Source organism: Sabethes cyaneus, chromosome 1, assembly GCF_943734655.1.
Source record: "Sabethes cyaneus chromosome 1, idSabCyanKW18_F2, whole genome shotgun sequence".
In the NCBI taxonomy this organism is placed as follows: domain Eukaryota; kingdom Metazoa; phylum Arthropoda; class Insecta; order Diptera; family Culicidae; genus Sabethes; species Sabethes cyaneus.
The window spans coordinates 42957087-42971151 of NC_071353.1; the positions used below are offsets into that span (position 1 = coordinate 42957087).

The window sequence follows — 14065 nt, forward strand, 5'->3', positions numbered from 1 at the left end:
ACGACAAGCATCCGTGCCAAACAGCGTCAAAAAAATTTTAACTGTAAATTTCTTGTTGAATGACACATATATTTGTTGACTTCGTAAAATCGCCGTTTCATTCTTATAGTAAAGTGACTAGATTTTTTTTGGGTGAATGCGGGACATTTTGAATGGCTTATTTGCTAAATCGGTTCGGTAGTAAACATGGGATCATTTTTTTCGCAGTTTAAAGGTAACGTGGTTTCGAGATATTCAGCATGCAGGAGGAGAAATGAAAGTAATTGTGTGCGATCACCTGCAGAATCCATCAGCGTCGGCTCGGGAGCTGGCGGGACTCAAGAGGGAGGGACGGATTATCCTAAAGGAGCTGTAGTATGAGTAATTGAGGGGTGCAAGAAAACTCACAGGGCTGTCCGCAAGGCGGTTGAGGGTCATACGGAAAGTCAAGGCTGATCTCAGCATCACGTGTTGTGCTTTGGTGAAAAAACTGAATACTGACCGCTGTACTGTATGGTGAATCCGTCTCACAATGGCTACAAGTGTTACCGAGCAAGTGGGGAGCCCAACAGAAGCCTCAAACAATAAACAAATGCTAGAATCCGGCCTCGTGGGCTGTGCGGCCGGGTGGTAACGAAACACGATGCATGTGTCTGACTCGATGATGAATAAGCTTCAGAGATGGTTGATTTCAGCCAAACCAAGGGGTTAAATTCGGGGTCATGCTCTGGCTCGCGGTAAAGTTTATAGCAGATTCGAGATTGGTTTTGGGGATAGGTTCGTGATAAAAGGTCATGAGTTGGCAAGGGATCTGTTTCATTGCCGTTCGTGTGAAAACCAGTGTTTTGTGATGGATAAGAATTCGGAGATACACAGGGTTAGGTGCCTCACCAGGCATTTGCCAGGATTTTGCCCTTCATTAAGTCCCATGATAGCCTATCTCAGTTTCAGCATGCATGCTACAATGGACAATGGACTTCAGTTCAACTCAAAAGAGCTGAGTGCACCAAATGGTCTCCGGGTTAAAATACTGGGGGATAATGAAGCGAAAGTTGAAGATGAAGAGAACAATCATAATCAAAATCAACAGCGACATTGGTCAGATGAGGAGTATGAGGTACCAGCTGGCCGGGATCGTGACTGGGGAGCGTGTGCACTAGCTGACGAGCGAGTAAGTAAGCAGTAAGTTTTTTCATGCAATGTGACATAATTTTCTATGTTTCATCCTCTAAAGATGTTTCGTTTTTAATCGATTTAATCGATCTTAATCAATGCGGGACACTTTCCGGGACGCTTAGTAATCCGGGACAAGCCATCCAAATCCGGGACAGTCCCGCATAATCCGAGGCGTCTAGTCAGTATATCTTATAGCTATCTAGAGGAAGGGAGCCCTCGTCAAGGCCAATCCACCAAGCCCACGAGGAACATTACTAGAATGAAATATTTATAATATAGCATAAAAATTAACATGAATTTTACCATCCCCAAACATTTGTATTTATTGACTTAATTGTAAGATTTTATTTCGATATCCAACCAGATTTGGTGATTTTGCTCATTTTTCTTGATAATGTCAAATTCTTAGCCGCCCCAATCCATACAAACTTTTTAAGGAGTTTAATGTACGAATTGAGGAGGTTCAATTACAATTACATATTAGTTATTAGAGATCCCCGTACCACGAAACAATCACATTTGGTAATTTTTAACCCGAATCCCACTTGGATTCACAAAAGTACTTTAATATATATATTTAATATATTTAGAATTTAAACGTGACCGCTGTTTATTCACTGATTAATTAAAAAAACCTATACCACGTCATGATTTAGTTTTATCGTAGGGAAATTTAAGTTTGTATACAGTTTAAAACAATTATAACAAGATTAGTTTAAAAATCAGGGATTTATAAGGATTATAAATTATGTTGCCTTTCGGATAAACGAAACATTAATCTCTATTGCATACATCGTTTTATTACACAATCAATCACTGAGCTGCACTATTTGCATAAAATGTCGTTTAAAGAAACGTTTCCTCCCAACAGTCAACAGGGGTTTATTGTTTCGTTAAGTACAATTTGTTCTCTCTCATTCTTTGAACCAAAAAACAAATCACTACGTTCTTCTAGGAGACGTATTCGCATTCATCTTTTGCTATATAAGTTGTAGATACATAAAAATACTTTTCTATTATATGTTTTTAAAATTCTCTGGTATATGAAATAGATAAAAATTTTGATTTGAATTCTAACTTTGTTTCACTTAACTGTTTCACTTATTTTTTATCAGTTTTATTGTTCACACGGTTGTTGAATACATCGTCAGTTATATAATTCTTAGTTTATTTCGATGTTTTTCGAATTCATAAACATTTCTTTTGTTTTTATTACAGCTCATTAAAATAAAAAGTCACGTTCCCTTCTAATCCTGTCTGGATAGAACGGACGGAGATTAACAAAGTTCTAAATAAATACTTAGCATACTGAAGTTATTCTCGTTCATTTCTCGCGTTCTCGCGAACATTGGCCGTTTTCTTTTCATTCTGCAATAACTGCGGAAAAAATGATTTACCATATCTTCACACCAAAATGTCACACGAACTATTCTGATTCTAACAAAATGGCACCAGATTCCTATGAGTGCTCTCTCGGTTGTGTATTTTATCGGTTACAAATGTGGATATTTAAGGCACAGCAGGAAGGTGCGTAAAGCGCAAATTCTCGGTAGTTTAGCATATTCGATGTATGCGCTATATCACTTTAGAGCATGCGTATGTTCTAAGTATCTATGCTTGTGGATAAGTAAAAAGGAAAGTACGTTGATTGTTGATCGAAAGCACCAATTATGCGGTGATCCGATTAGACACGCTAACACATTATTCGTCGACTTAAACTTGTGACAGCTGGTTGTGGAATGTGTTGAGATCATTTAATACTATATCGGCTACAATAATCATGCGGAAGCTGCATTTTTATCAAAATGTACGGATATCTTAGTCAATACTATGATAAATAACTATGGGGTGGTCACCGAATGTTGAAATAAGTAACCATATAAGTTTTGATTCTGTTAGCACTCTATTACAAACATAAAACGTTTCTGTAAATTTGATTTATGAGATAGGCTACGTTGTACGCAAATTTAAAATGGAGCATATTCCAATAAAAAGACATATTTATATCTCGTTAAGTATTCACCAGTGTTACCAGTGTTCACCAGTTAAGTATTCATTCAGTGCAAAACGAGAATTCGTCAAATCGATATACAATAAAAACAAGCACGGTATGCTAAGAGCTACTAGTTACTAGTATCATTGATAGCAACTCTAATTTACACTGTACAACTAAATCACTCATGAAAAGAAGCAAAAGCTGATCAGTACTATATATATCCCTTTATAGTTGCGTAGTGATGACAGACTTGCGAATTATAGTAGCTTCCTTAGTCTTGGTAGAACCGGTTACCACATCAGACGATACCAACCAGGGTGAAATGTCCATCGAATGAGGTTTGATGTTCTCCTTGAGGGCTTCCTAGAGGATTCATGTTAAAGCATAAAAAATAGTTTGGATCCAGTTATTACTGCGATAATAAGCGCCTGATAATAAGTTATACGAATCATTTTATGCAAAACACGCAATCAAGTTTTTTGACAAAAATTTTGGTAGAATAAAAGTAAGCAACTCACATTTTTTTATTTCTTTACACTATTTCGCATAAAATGACCCATATGTTATGAATAATATACCATAACCAAAACGATACTCTTGTGTCTAGAAGCATAGGCTGGTTTATAGCAGACGCAGTGCATTCTAACAAATAGTTGCAACATTACATAATTCATGTTAATAAAAGTCGAATACTTACTTTCATTTTAAGAAGTGATGATTAGTTTTTCCAACAGACCTTACCACCTTGACTATCATATGTATCCTACTCTGAAGGTTTTTAAAATGTATGACGTACGCTGGATCTTGCAATATAATTCGATCAACATGATACGGTTCTTTACGAAAACAAACGTTTTATAGGAATCACATAGAGTACAAAAGGTACATTTTAAGAGGTAATTGTAGAAACCTAGCAAAAATTTTGAAATCAGGTCAGATAAAATTTATTTGAAGAAAAGTTTTATTTATGAGTGAACAAATTCGTATTTCAAACGTTTCGGTGCGAAGGGTGTTGATAAAATATTCAAGTCCCTGATATTTTAGTTATCTGTATTAACTCAAAGGGTGCTGTGGTGCTTTCCAGCAACAAAAGGACTATACATTTCTGTTCACATTTAAACTTGAAAAATATTAGTGTTATGCGTAATTATTAGTGAAATTATATCCATCGTTTCAATGTACCCTATGACCGTTACATCAATCACTACCAGCAGACGATGCAACCTCTTGTCTGTTACGCAAATCATTTCCCAATATATGTACAGCCAAACCAGGAAAGTCCGAATATCCAAAATTACTACCTTATCCTAACGATATCATGCATGCATCTCGATTGCCGTATTTCACATACCTTGAGCAGATTTTTCTCCTCCACAACCGCAGCACTGCCATCGTGATTATTTCCGGTTGTCAAAGTTTCCGTGACATCTTTAACGGCAACCACCATTGGTATCTCTACTTTTCGTGCCTTGTTGAAACTTGGAGCCCTCTTGAGTTCTTTCAAATCAACCATAATAGGCGTATTTGAGGCGCGCTTTTCGCTCGGCGACGTACCCCTGCTCTCGCCAGAAGGCTTCGTCAAAACGGGTGATTTGCTACGAGCCCTAGTGCTACTGTCTTTGAACGGATTACTGCTTTTGAACTCAGTTGGTTGTGGCAACTGGGGTGAGCTTGGACTGCTGATGGTATCGATCGTGTTCAAAGCGGTCTCGGAATTTCCCAAACTACTAGAGGAGGAGGTGGAAATATTGTGGAAAGGATTGGTTGATGTCTTGCTGGTTGCTACTGGGACTGTCGGAGATGATGGGTTAGATATGCTGAGGAATGGATTGTTGTTCGATAGTTTTTCCGAAGGTACAGATGTATCCAGTAAATTAGGAGTAGCAGATGGGACGCTAATTCTCTCAACGACGCCGCCCTTTTGTTCCGAGAAGTGGGTTACAGTTACATTATCATTCGCGCCTGAGCTGCTCGGGAGGGAACTTTGATCGGGCAGATTATTTTGTGCTGTTACAGTGTTCGTAGTCGATACCAGTGACGGTGGCGGGGTGATTGGCAGGAAGGTTTTCATTGGCTGAACTGGAGACGTCGGTGTTATGGACGTCGGACTTGCTATCATGGTGGTGATCGTGGTATAGCCGCTGACAGTTGGAGTGGTGGTCCCCGTTAGATTCAAGGTTAGTTTATCACCGCCCTGTGTTTTAAATTCGACGGTTCGATCGGTTTGTAGGTTTTATGATACAGTTTGTTTTAAACGATCAAATCAAACATAATACACACAAGATACATTTTGTTCATGTATGGGAAATACGATATGTAATTAGAAAAAAAAAACAAAATACATAAAGCTTGCATGAGTTTTGAGATGATTTCGTCTAGCTTAAGTAACTAGCAAAGTTGCCATATGTTGGTTGAACACACTATGGACAGGAGATGTTAAGTCCCTTAATATGGTTGACAGAATACTTAAAACCGTGATTTTAAAATGAATGCGATCATTGTGCAGACAACCAAAAAACAGTGAAACGGTGCCAATGCAAGATAATATTTTCAGAACTTACCACCGATACGAATGTCGCTGCATTCAATGAATCCGGACCGTCACTTAATAGTTGACTCGGTACGTACAGTTGATGGTTTGTTAGTTTGGGATGAAGCTCTTCTTCAACGCGTGCTGAAATATTGCATTTATGAACCAGATAGGACATTGCACAAAATAATTTACCTTTAAGAATATTGCACTTAATCTGGCCCGGTGGTAGGGGAGTCACTACTGCGTTCGAAAGCTTTATCTGATTGTTAGGCTTTTCAGTTGGACTGACTGCCAGCTTTTTTAACGTATCGTTGTTTGTTTCTAATTCGGAAGTTTTATTGATGGTAATTTTGAAACTACTAGCATCATTCAGCAAGGACGAAGCAGGATCTTTTGCAATCGACTTCATCAGAGTGTCCAACTGGCTATCTCTATCAGATGAGTTCGTTTTGATACTGAACCCAGAGCAAATGGATGCTTTCCCAAAAGATCCTCCGTGATGATGACCGGGTGGTCGAATGCAAGGAACGTCATGATCGATAAGCTTTCCAACAGATTCTTCAGGTCTAAGAATTAAAAATTACAATAATGGCGATTATTTTTAAATACATTATTATTAGGGGTTGACTTACTTATAGGAAATTCCAGCTTTGCCAAACGAGCCCAACTTGGCGTAAGTAACATCTTCACTAGAAGAAATAGATTTATTCGAGCAAAGTGACGGAAGATTTCCATTAACCACATGCACTCCAATGTCGGAAGTACTGCTTGCTGATGCTGAAATATGATTGTGTATCACCGTGCTCGCTGAAGGAGTAGATGTTCCCGATGTGGAGTTCTGAGTGTCGTCAACGGAAGGGGATTGCTGTCTCCCGGGTTGTGAAGACAGCTGCTCAGGACAAACCTGTTTTTGCCTTTCTCGAAGAACGTGCGATTGCCGGCGAGCAAAACGCTGTGATGGTCTTCGCTCGAATTGTACCGTCCGCCGAGCCCTGTTCTGCTGCGTTGTCTGGAACTCTGTTTTTCCAGAGTATCGGAAGCGAGAGCCCATCCGAAAAAAGTTCTGTCTCGCTGAAGGTCCTTTTACCGGAGCGCGCAATCGAAAGAAGGCATGATGCTCGACTGCACATTTCCACAGATGCTTGCAGGCCTTCTCATTATGCAGTCGGAAAACAAATGTGTGCTCTTGCTCCCGGCCATGATCGTCATCCTCCACAACCACTAAAGTTAATTTTTTCTTCTTGAAATCAAGCTTCCCAATCTTCGGCCAGAAGAAAAGACCAATCTTTTGGATGCCCTCGAATACGAGTATTCCGGTTGGTGTGAGACCCAGATGATACTCACAACCATCTTTGCCCTAAAACAGAGTACAAGCATTCTTTCACTATACAAATAAAAATATATTTTGCAATTTAAACTTACCAAAACGGTATGCATATCCACTCCATACATGTCCAACCATTTAACTTTATTCAAAAAGCTGGTTTCGGCTTGAGCCGGTGTTAGACCAACACATTTCTTGAATTCATCCAAAATCATGATTTCTAACTCCTCAGTCTGATTGGGTACAAACCGGAACTCAGAGACAGTTGCTGCGCTGTGTATCGTTTCATCATAGTCACCCAGTTCAGCTGTGAAAACAGCGGCATCAAGAGTAGAACAATAAATATATGAACAGATGTTATTTCAGGCTATACTAACATTGTAAGGCTAAAGCGGCCAGTTCTGCTGCTTGTTGGTCCGGACATTCCAGTCTACCTTCTAGCAGGTCTTGTTTAAGCTGGAGAAAGAACTGATACCTTGTGAGCTCCTCTCGTAGAATGTTTGGCTCTGACGAGTAAAACTTGACCTTCAACCGAAGGGTATATGGTGGGCCGACTGCAAAAAACAAGTATTGAACTAGCTGATCGCCAGCTGCAAACAATCGTACTTACTTTTAACCTGCTTTTTGATGGCTTTCGTTGGATCTAACCAATGTTTGACATTATTTGCATCGGTAAACTGGAGACCGAAGTAGTCCTTTTCGATTAGGTCCAGCGAATAGAAGACTTGCTCGTACAAATCATTCGCTAACGCTTTTTTCTGTAAAAAAAATACACAAGAAATACTCCAAAGTCAGTCGACTGTAGTTTTACGCTAGTAGGATCAACGAATCATCAGTTATTCGACTAAGCTATTATAGATAGAGATGAGTAGAGGCACAATAATGAACACAATTAATACATAAAAAGAATGCATTTAATCTGTTTGAATATTTTATTAATATGTTTAAACTATATGCTTGTATAAAGTATTCACGTAACATCCACGATTAATATATTTTTTCAAACATTGTTATGCATTAACCACATATGTAATTTCATCAAAAATTAATTGGCCGATTAATAGGCGGTAAAACCAATTGTTATAGTAAGGTTATTTTTTAAATTGCATTATCATTTTAAACATCATTAGAATGAAATATATATAATATAGGACAAAAATTAACGTGAATTTCACCATTCCCTAACATTTGCATTGTATGCATTGATTCAATTAATTGTAAGATTTTCCTTCGGTGTCCAACCGGGTGCAATTAGTTCATTTTCAGCCCAATCCTGTTGGGCTCCGCTTTCAGGCTTGGATAGATGCGGAGGCCGTCTCAAAGTTGCTGGCTATGATGTCAAAGTCATCTGCGAAGCCTAAGAGTTGGTTACTAATGATGAAAATGGTGCCCCTCCTTTCGATGCCCGTTCGTCAGATCACCCCTTCCAGAGCGATGTTGAACAGCATACACGATAAGTCGTCGCCTTAACTGAAACCTCGCCACATCTTGAAACATAATCACTTGATCCAATAATAGCTTTGAGCAGTTACATCAGTTTTCCGGAAAACCATGATCGTGCATTATCTGCCATAGTTTGTTTGGATCTTTACTGTATCGTATGCTACTTTGCGGTAAATAAAAATATGATGCGTGGGCACGTTGTACTCTCAACATTTTTGCAACAGTCGAGTCCTTTTTGTAGATGGAACAACCACCCCTTCCATCCGTTTTTTTTTTTTTCTTTGGGTACATCCTTCCATCCGTTACTCCGGCAGCTTTTCCTTCTCCCAAATCTTAAAAATAACACAGTGTAGAGCTGTTGCCAGTGTCTCCCGGTCATGTTTGTAAAGCTCTGCTGGTAGGCGGTCCTTACCGACGGTTTTGTTGGTCTTCAGTCATCTGCACCCCGTAAGGAAGTATGTTCATAATGTTTGAGGAGAACCAGCCATCTATGAGAACGTGGTCAATCTGATTCATTGTACGTTGGTCAGATAATCTCCAGGTGGATTTGTGAATATCTTTGCAAGGGATAGAGGGGCTTCGCATCACCAGACCAGGAAGCTGCGAAGTTAATACATCGTTGGCCGTTATCATTCGTGTCGGTATGCAGGCTATAGAGTACTATCACCGGTCTATAAATTTCTACCTTCACGACGTTCATATCACCGATGACGATCTTGATGCCCCGTAGCGAGCAAATGTCGTACGCTGTCTTCAACCGCGCTTAGAACGCTTTCTTCTCATCGCCAAATCTGCCTTCGTGCACGCACGTTGATGATGCTGTTGTAATTGAAAAAACGACCCTCCCAAACAAACACTTCCTCGTGTTGTTTACGTTTGAGTTTACACGCGATCCTGCATTCTTCCCAACACTATAAAATCTGCCCACGGTTCATTAGTAGTGCCATCGCATTGGTAAAACTGGGCTTTACCGCCACGGATCTTCCAAACCTTTTCTCCTTTGCAACAGAACAACGATACTGAGTTTGTGGGAATCAAGCTGTTCAAAGCAGCACCCGGCCAGCTACAAAATTCAGCAATCTGTAGTTCCAAGTACCTTAGGTCGATGACGAATATTCCGTTCCATATTTACTTGAATTTCCGTAGTAATGCTGGTACCAAGACCGATACACTCCCTGAAGTAATACCGATAAGGTGGTGCCAGGGGGGATTGAGGCTGGAGACTCGAGTAGAGTTTTAGTGGGTCGGGATCCTCACGCCCCATTAGGGGGGTCGGGATACCTAAACCCCACTCCCTGAGGTATCTTCTCAGGTGTCTGATAGTACCGTATCTTCTAAGGCGCTCAGCAGATTTCCCAACTCGTTAAAAAAAAAAAAAGACCGATACAAACATACAGATACAGAACAGGAAGACATTACCTTCCACTACGAGACGTGGTGCGTATCGGCGGATACAACGCCGAAACTGCAAGTGTTCGACAACCGTAGCCTGCGATTCATCATTCGGAATTGGTAACAACTGGTTCCCAAGTAATTTGGCACGTCGGTGTAACCTGTGCCTGATAAAAACAAAGATTTGAGAACATGATTGTAAAGGTGGATCGGACATATCTTGAAGGGAGAAGCGAACGAAATCTGCAGAGAGGCACTCGACTCGATTTGAAACTGCAGGGGCACCCGATCAGACAACCACAAATAAGTTATAACAAATCATGATATTATAGTCTGCAGAAGAGCCAGACTCAGAGGCTCATGATGATGTAGCATAGAGCTTTGCAAGACACCTAACCTCACTTCTGGTTTGAATTTTTTGTGTGGTTTGTTTGGTTCACCATCTTCTTTATTACTCCCTTTATAACCTAAATTTATTGCTAATGAATTTATGACTATAGTAATTCATACCATTTGTTTGTGGAAACCAGAAATGTCCAACTTTTCCGAAACAAAAAAAAGTGATAGTAGTTTTTCACATTACATATTTTTGTCATTTCGCAGTTTGTATGTTCCTAATTCTTGCTAATAGGTGATCAAAACAAACCACACAAGACTGTCAAATCTGGGACGTAAAGAACACACTGACGTCAGCGTGCCAACTGATGATACTGAGGATACAGTCAAAAAATTTTCCTGGGGGTGTTCCACAAACAAAAACTGACATAACCTAGTCTTAAATAGTTTCTTCGGAAACGGGAAATTATTTTCAGAGAAAAGACATTTCGGTTTGAATCGAGAGTTCCTCATTCTATATATATAAGTGAGTGTGAGTGTGTTTGTATGTTCCATCATAACTTCATTGACCGTTCTCCACCAAACTTGACACGCATGTTTCTTAACATAAGGGAATCAGCATTGAGTGGTTGACAAAAAAGGGGGTGGCCCTTATCAAGGTTCGAAAAAGTAAAAGGTGTTGCGTTTCTCTTGCATTTAGACAGATTGCAGTGGCAAAAGCAGGTGGGGTTATGGGGGGTCCACAGAGGAGGGATATCTGAAAAAAGCTGTGTTTCGTTTTCGTGATAGGGATTTTCAGAGAGCAAACAGATGCATTGGTGGCTACGTGACAGAACAGGGAGCTGACACAGAAGAAGACAACAGAAAAGGGGGGGAAGGGGGCGTGAGTAAGAATTTGAGAAGCGAGTGGCCGTAGGTTCGAATCTTAGTAGAATCAGGTCATTCGATGTTAAAGTGACTTTAGCATGGGTTTATTCTCAGGCCCCTCCACATCATTTCTACTGAATTCTATATTTACTAACATTGAAGCCTCTTGCCAGGGCAAGTTATAAGAGTAGTACTTGCTTGAGCCTCTCTTGTTCAAGGGTAAATTATAACTTGTTCCACTACCTGGTTTTAGGAATGAGGTTCGTAATGCAAAAGTAGTAAGGAACACTTATCACACATACACACCCTCACTTTGTGCTGAACTCCGCTTTACCGACCATGGTGCCTCTAGCCATGGCTGGTTATAAGAATGATACTTGCTCGAGGTGCGAATGAAGTCTCTTGTCCAAGGGCAAATTATAACTCGTCTCCGCACTCGTTATAGATTGGTTGAAGAGTAGTAAGAAGCGTAGAAGGAAAAAAAGGGTGAAAACGCCAACACTTAAGCACGGATAACAAAGTGCGCGACAATACCTGGATGATATCACAATAGATCAAAATGCTGGTCGCAGTGATAATATCCATACAAAAAAATGACTTTAAGTTCTGCCATAACTCCGGAGCACCTGAATGGTACTTCATCAAACTTGGCACACATTTTTGGCATAAAAGAGCGTAATAATCATCGGTATAATCAGCGTTGGGCGGTGATAGAAGGGTGAGCCGGCCTCTTACAAGGAGATAAGAAGGTTCAAATGGACAAATGGGTGCGTTTCTCCTGCATTTGGAACGATAGCAGTTGTACAAATGGCTTCACGACAAGAGAGGATTTCTTAAAGGAGAGAATAGGTTGACCATTGACAAGAGGGAAGTTCAAAAACGTAAAAAAAGCTTTGTCTTGCTTTATACCTTATACGGGTTACCGAAAACAGATTTACAAATGTCTGGGGGGGAGCTGACAAAGGGCAGACACATTAAAATGAACAAAAGTGTTTTATTTCCTGCATTATGAAAATTTTCGTTACAATAACAGATGTACAACTGGCTGAAAAACATAGCTGCCGAGTAAGATCGGGTACTCAGCTAGTTAACAAATAAATTTTGAATTGAAATAAAAGAAGGCAGATGTTACAGTTTTGCCTCCCAGTTTTGTTCGAGGTACGTTGTATATTCCAATCTCAGCTGCGAGAGATTGTTAAAATCAATATGATCGAGTCTCTTAGAGACGTGGCGAAGATCGAGACAAGCTGAGGGCTTATCCTGCTTACTTTTTAGCATTGCTCTTGAAGCGATTTGGGTCAAACGAGTGGCTATCGAAACGAAAGGCTCGATTTTTAGCACTTCTTGGCTAGTAGGCCCTATCTACCAGCCTCTCCTAACTGAGATTCGAACATACGACGACTGGCTTGTTAGACCAGTGTCGTACCTCGAAGTCACCTGGTAGACTATGAGATGGTATTTTAATATTTTCAATAACTTTAGAATATTCAATGGTGACTAATTATTTCACTGTGCTTTTAATCACACACATAGATACGAAATTGCACTAAACGTTAAATTACGTTGATTAACATATGCATAATAACATAACTTCACGTTTTTAATTAATGGTTATATTCAAGTTGTTGTACAGCATAGCTAGAAGTGGTATAGAGTAGACAACATGTCAATAAAACTGTCCACGTCAATTGCAAAAGGTTGAGATAACCCGTCGAATTTGAAATAAAAAATCATGGTTGTGTTATGATTAAATGTAAAGCTATTTAAAACACAATCACAATATACCTGGAAGCTTGGTAAAACATTTAATTTAGCTTGGATTTAGTTTGGGTTAGATCGAGGTCATGACATAGTTTTCTTTCACCAGAAATTCTAGTAGTAATTTGCATCAATAGTATTTTTTACAAAACTAAATTTGCAAAATATGTGTTTCAACCGTACCGGTGACTTAGGAAAGCTTAAGCAAGTGATTATCATTCGCACACTGCATAACAAATTGTTTGATATCCTTCGAAATTTATCTCAGTTTCCACAAGCCATGGCCAACGAGGTAAACCTTTCAAGTCATCTAAACGGAGGGCTGTTTACCTATTGTACCCCTCCTACATCTTCTCGTTTAACATGCCCCGCTTGATCTTATACATTACCTCACCTCAGTTACTGTATATTGCTCGAGTTTGCTCGAGTTTTTTCTTATGCAATTTGTGGTTGCACTCGCTACCACAGCACCATTGCAATGCCAGTAAGACGCTGGACAAAGTGCGCTGTTTTTGTTGCCAAAATATCACAGTTGTAATCACGGAATCACGGTTCGAAACAGTTTCTCAGGACCGGTTTGTTTGCCTGTTTAAGACACAAGGCTGAGGAGATTTGTAAACGCGCCAGCTGTATCAATCATGCGAGATCATGTGCGTTGCTCTGTGTAATTTGAAATACATACAAACCGTGAAAAAAAGAGTAAAACGATCAAAACGCTATTAAAATTAGACAAATATTTCTTTCCTGTTCTGATCTGGATACAATTAACCGTATCGATATTCTGTAATTCAACCAAGATATAGGTCCGGATAGTTATGCTATGTTTTAGAAGATAGCGCAAGAGAGGTGCGAATGGTGTGAAATAATAATAATATTGGTGCCCAATATATTCGAAAAAAAAAAAAAAATTTCAGGCGTTTTTTCAATATTATTATGTTCTTTCCGGAAGCGAGCACTGTTAAGTAGCTCAGATCGGTTTGTTGCATTCTTTTTTATTTGTTTGTTATTTCTGTTTTTACGTTTAGATGAATTCAGTTCATTGGCCAGTTTTTAATTTCACCAAAAAATCTGACCGGCTTGCAAAGCCTGCTTGCTTGGAAAGCTCTACAGTCATGAGAATATTATTTTTCTTATTTAATTTATAGTGACGAAAAACTCTATTTATTTATGCTTGTTAATTTAAATTAAACTGGATTGACTCGCAGATAGAATCCATATTCAACAACGAATTTACACAGTTTCTCTGCTAACGGCTAAAAAC

At 39.4% G+C, this 14065-nt stretch overlaps 1 protein-coding gene across 3 annotated transcripts in view; it reads right to left on the minus strand.

The window, feature by feature from the left end:
- Nucleotides 1–1944: 1944 nt before the first annotated feature.
- The window catches only part of LOC128746166 (band 4.1-like protein 5), a 42621-nt gene continuing 30500 nt past the window's right edge, over nucleotides 1945–14065 (minus strand). Inside the window, exons 2-9 of one of the 3 annotated variants that reach the window (XM_053843376.1) lie at nucleotides 7619–7766; nucleotides 7386–7562; nucleotides 7107–7315; nucleotides 6317–7041; nucleotides 5877–6250; nucleotides 5713–5810; nucleotides 4503–5345; nucleotides 1945–3514 (exon numbers count right to left, since the gene is read on the minus strand). In XM_053843376.1, the coding sequence (XP_053699351.1) occupies nucleotides 3377–3514; nucleotides 4503–5345; nucleotides 5713–5810; nucleotides 5877–6250; nucleotides 6317–7041; nucleotides 7107–7315; nucleotides 7386–7562; nucleotides 7619–7766 (2712 nt within the window). In that variant the 3' untranslated portion in view covers nucleotides 1945–3376. Of the gene's footprint in view, nucleotides 3515–4502; nucleotides 5346–5712; nucleotides 5826–5876; nucleotides 6251–6316; nucleotides 7042–7106; nucleotides 7316–7385; nucleotides 7563–7618; nucleotides 7767–14065 lie in introns of all 3 variants that reach the window. The other 2 variants (XM_053843312.1, XM_053843242.1) reach the window with 2 other exon arrangements.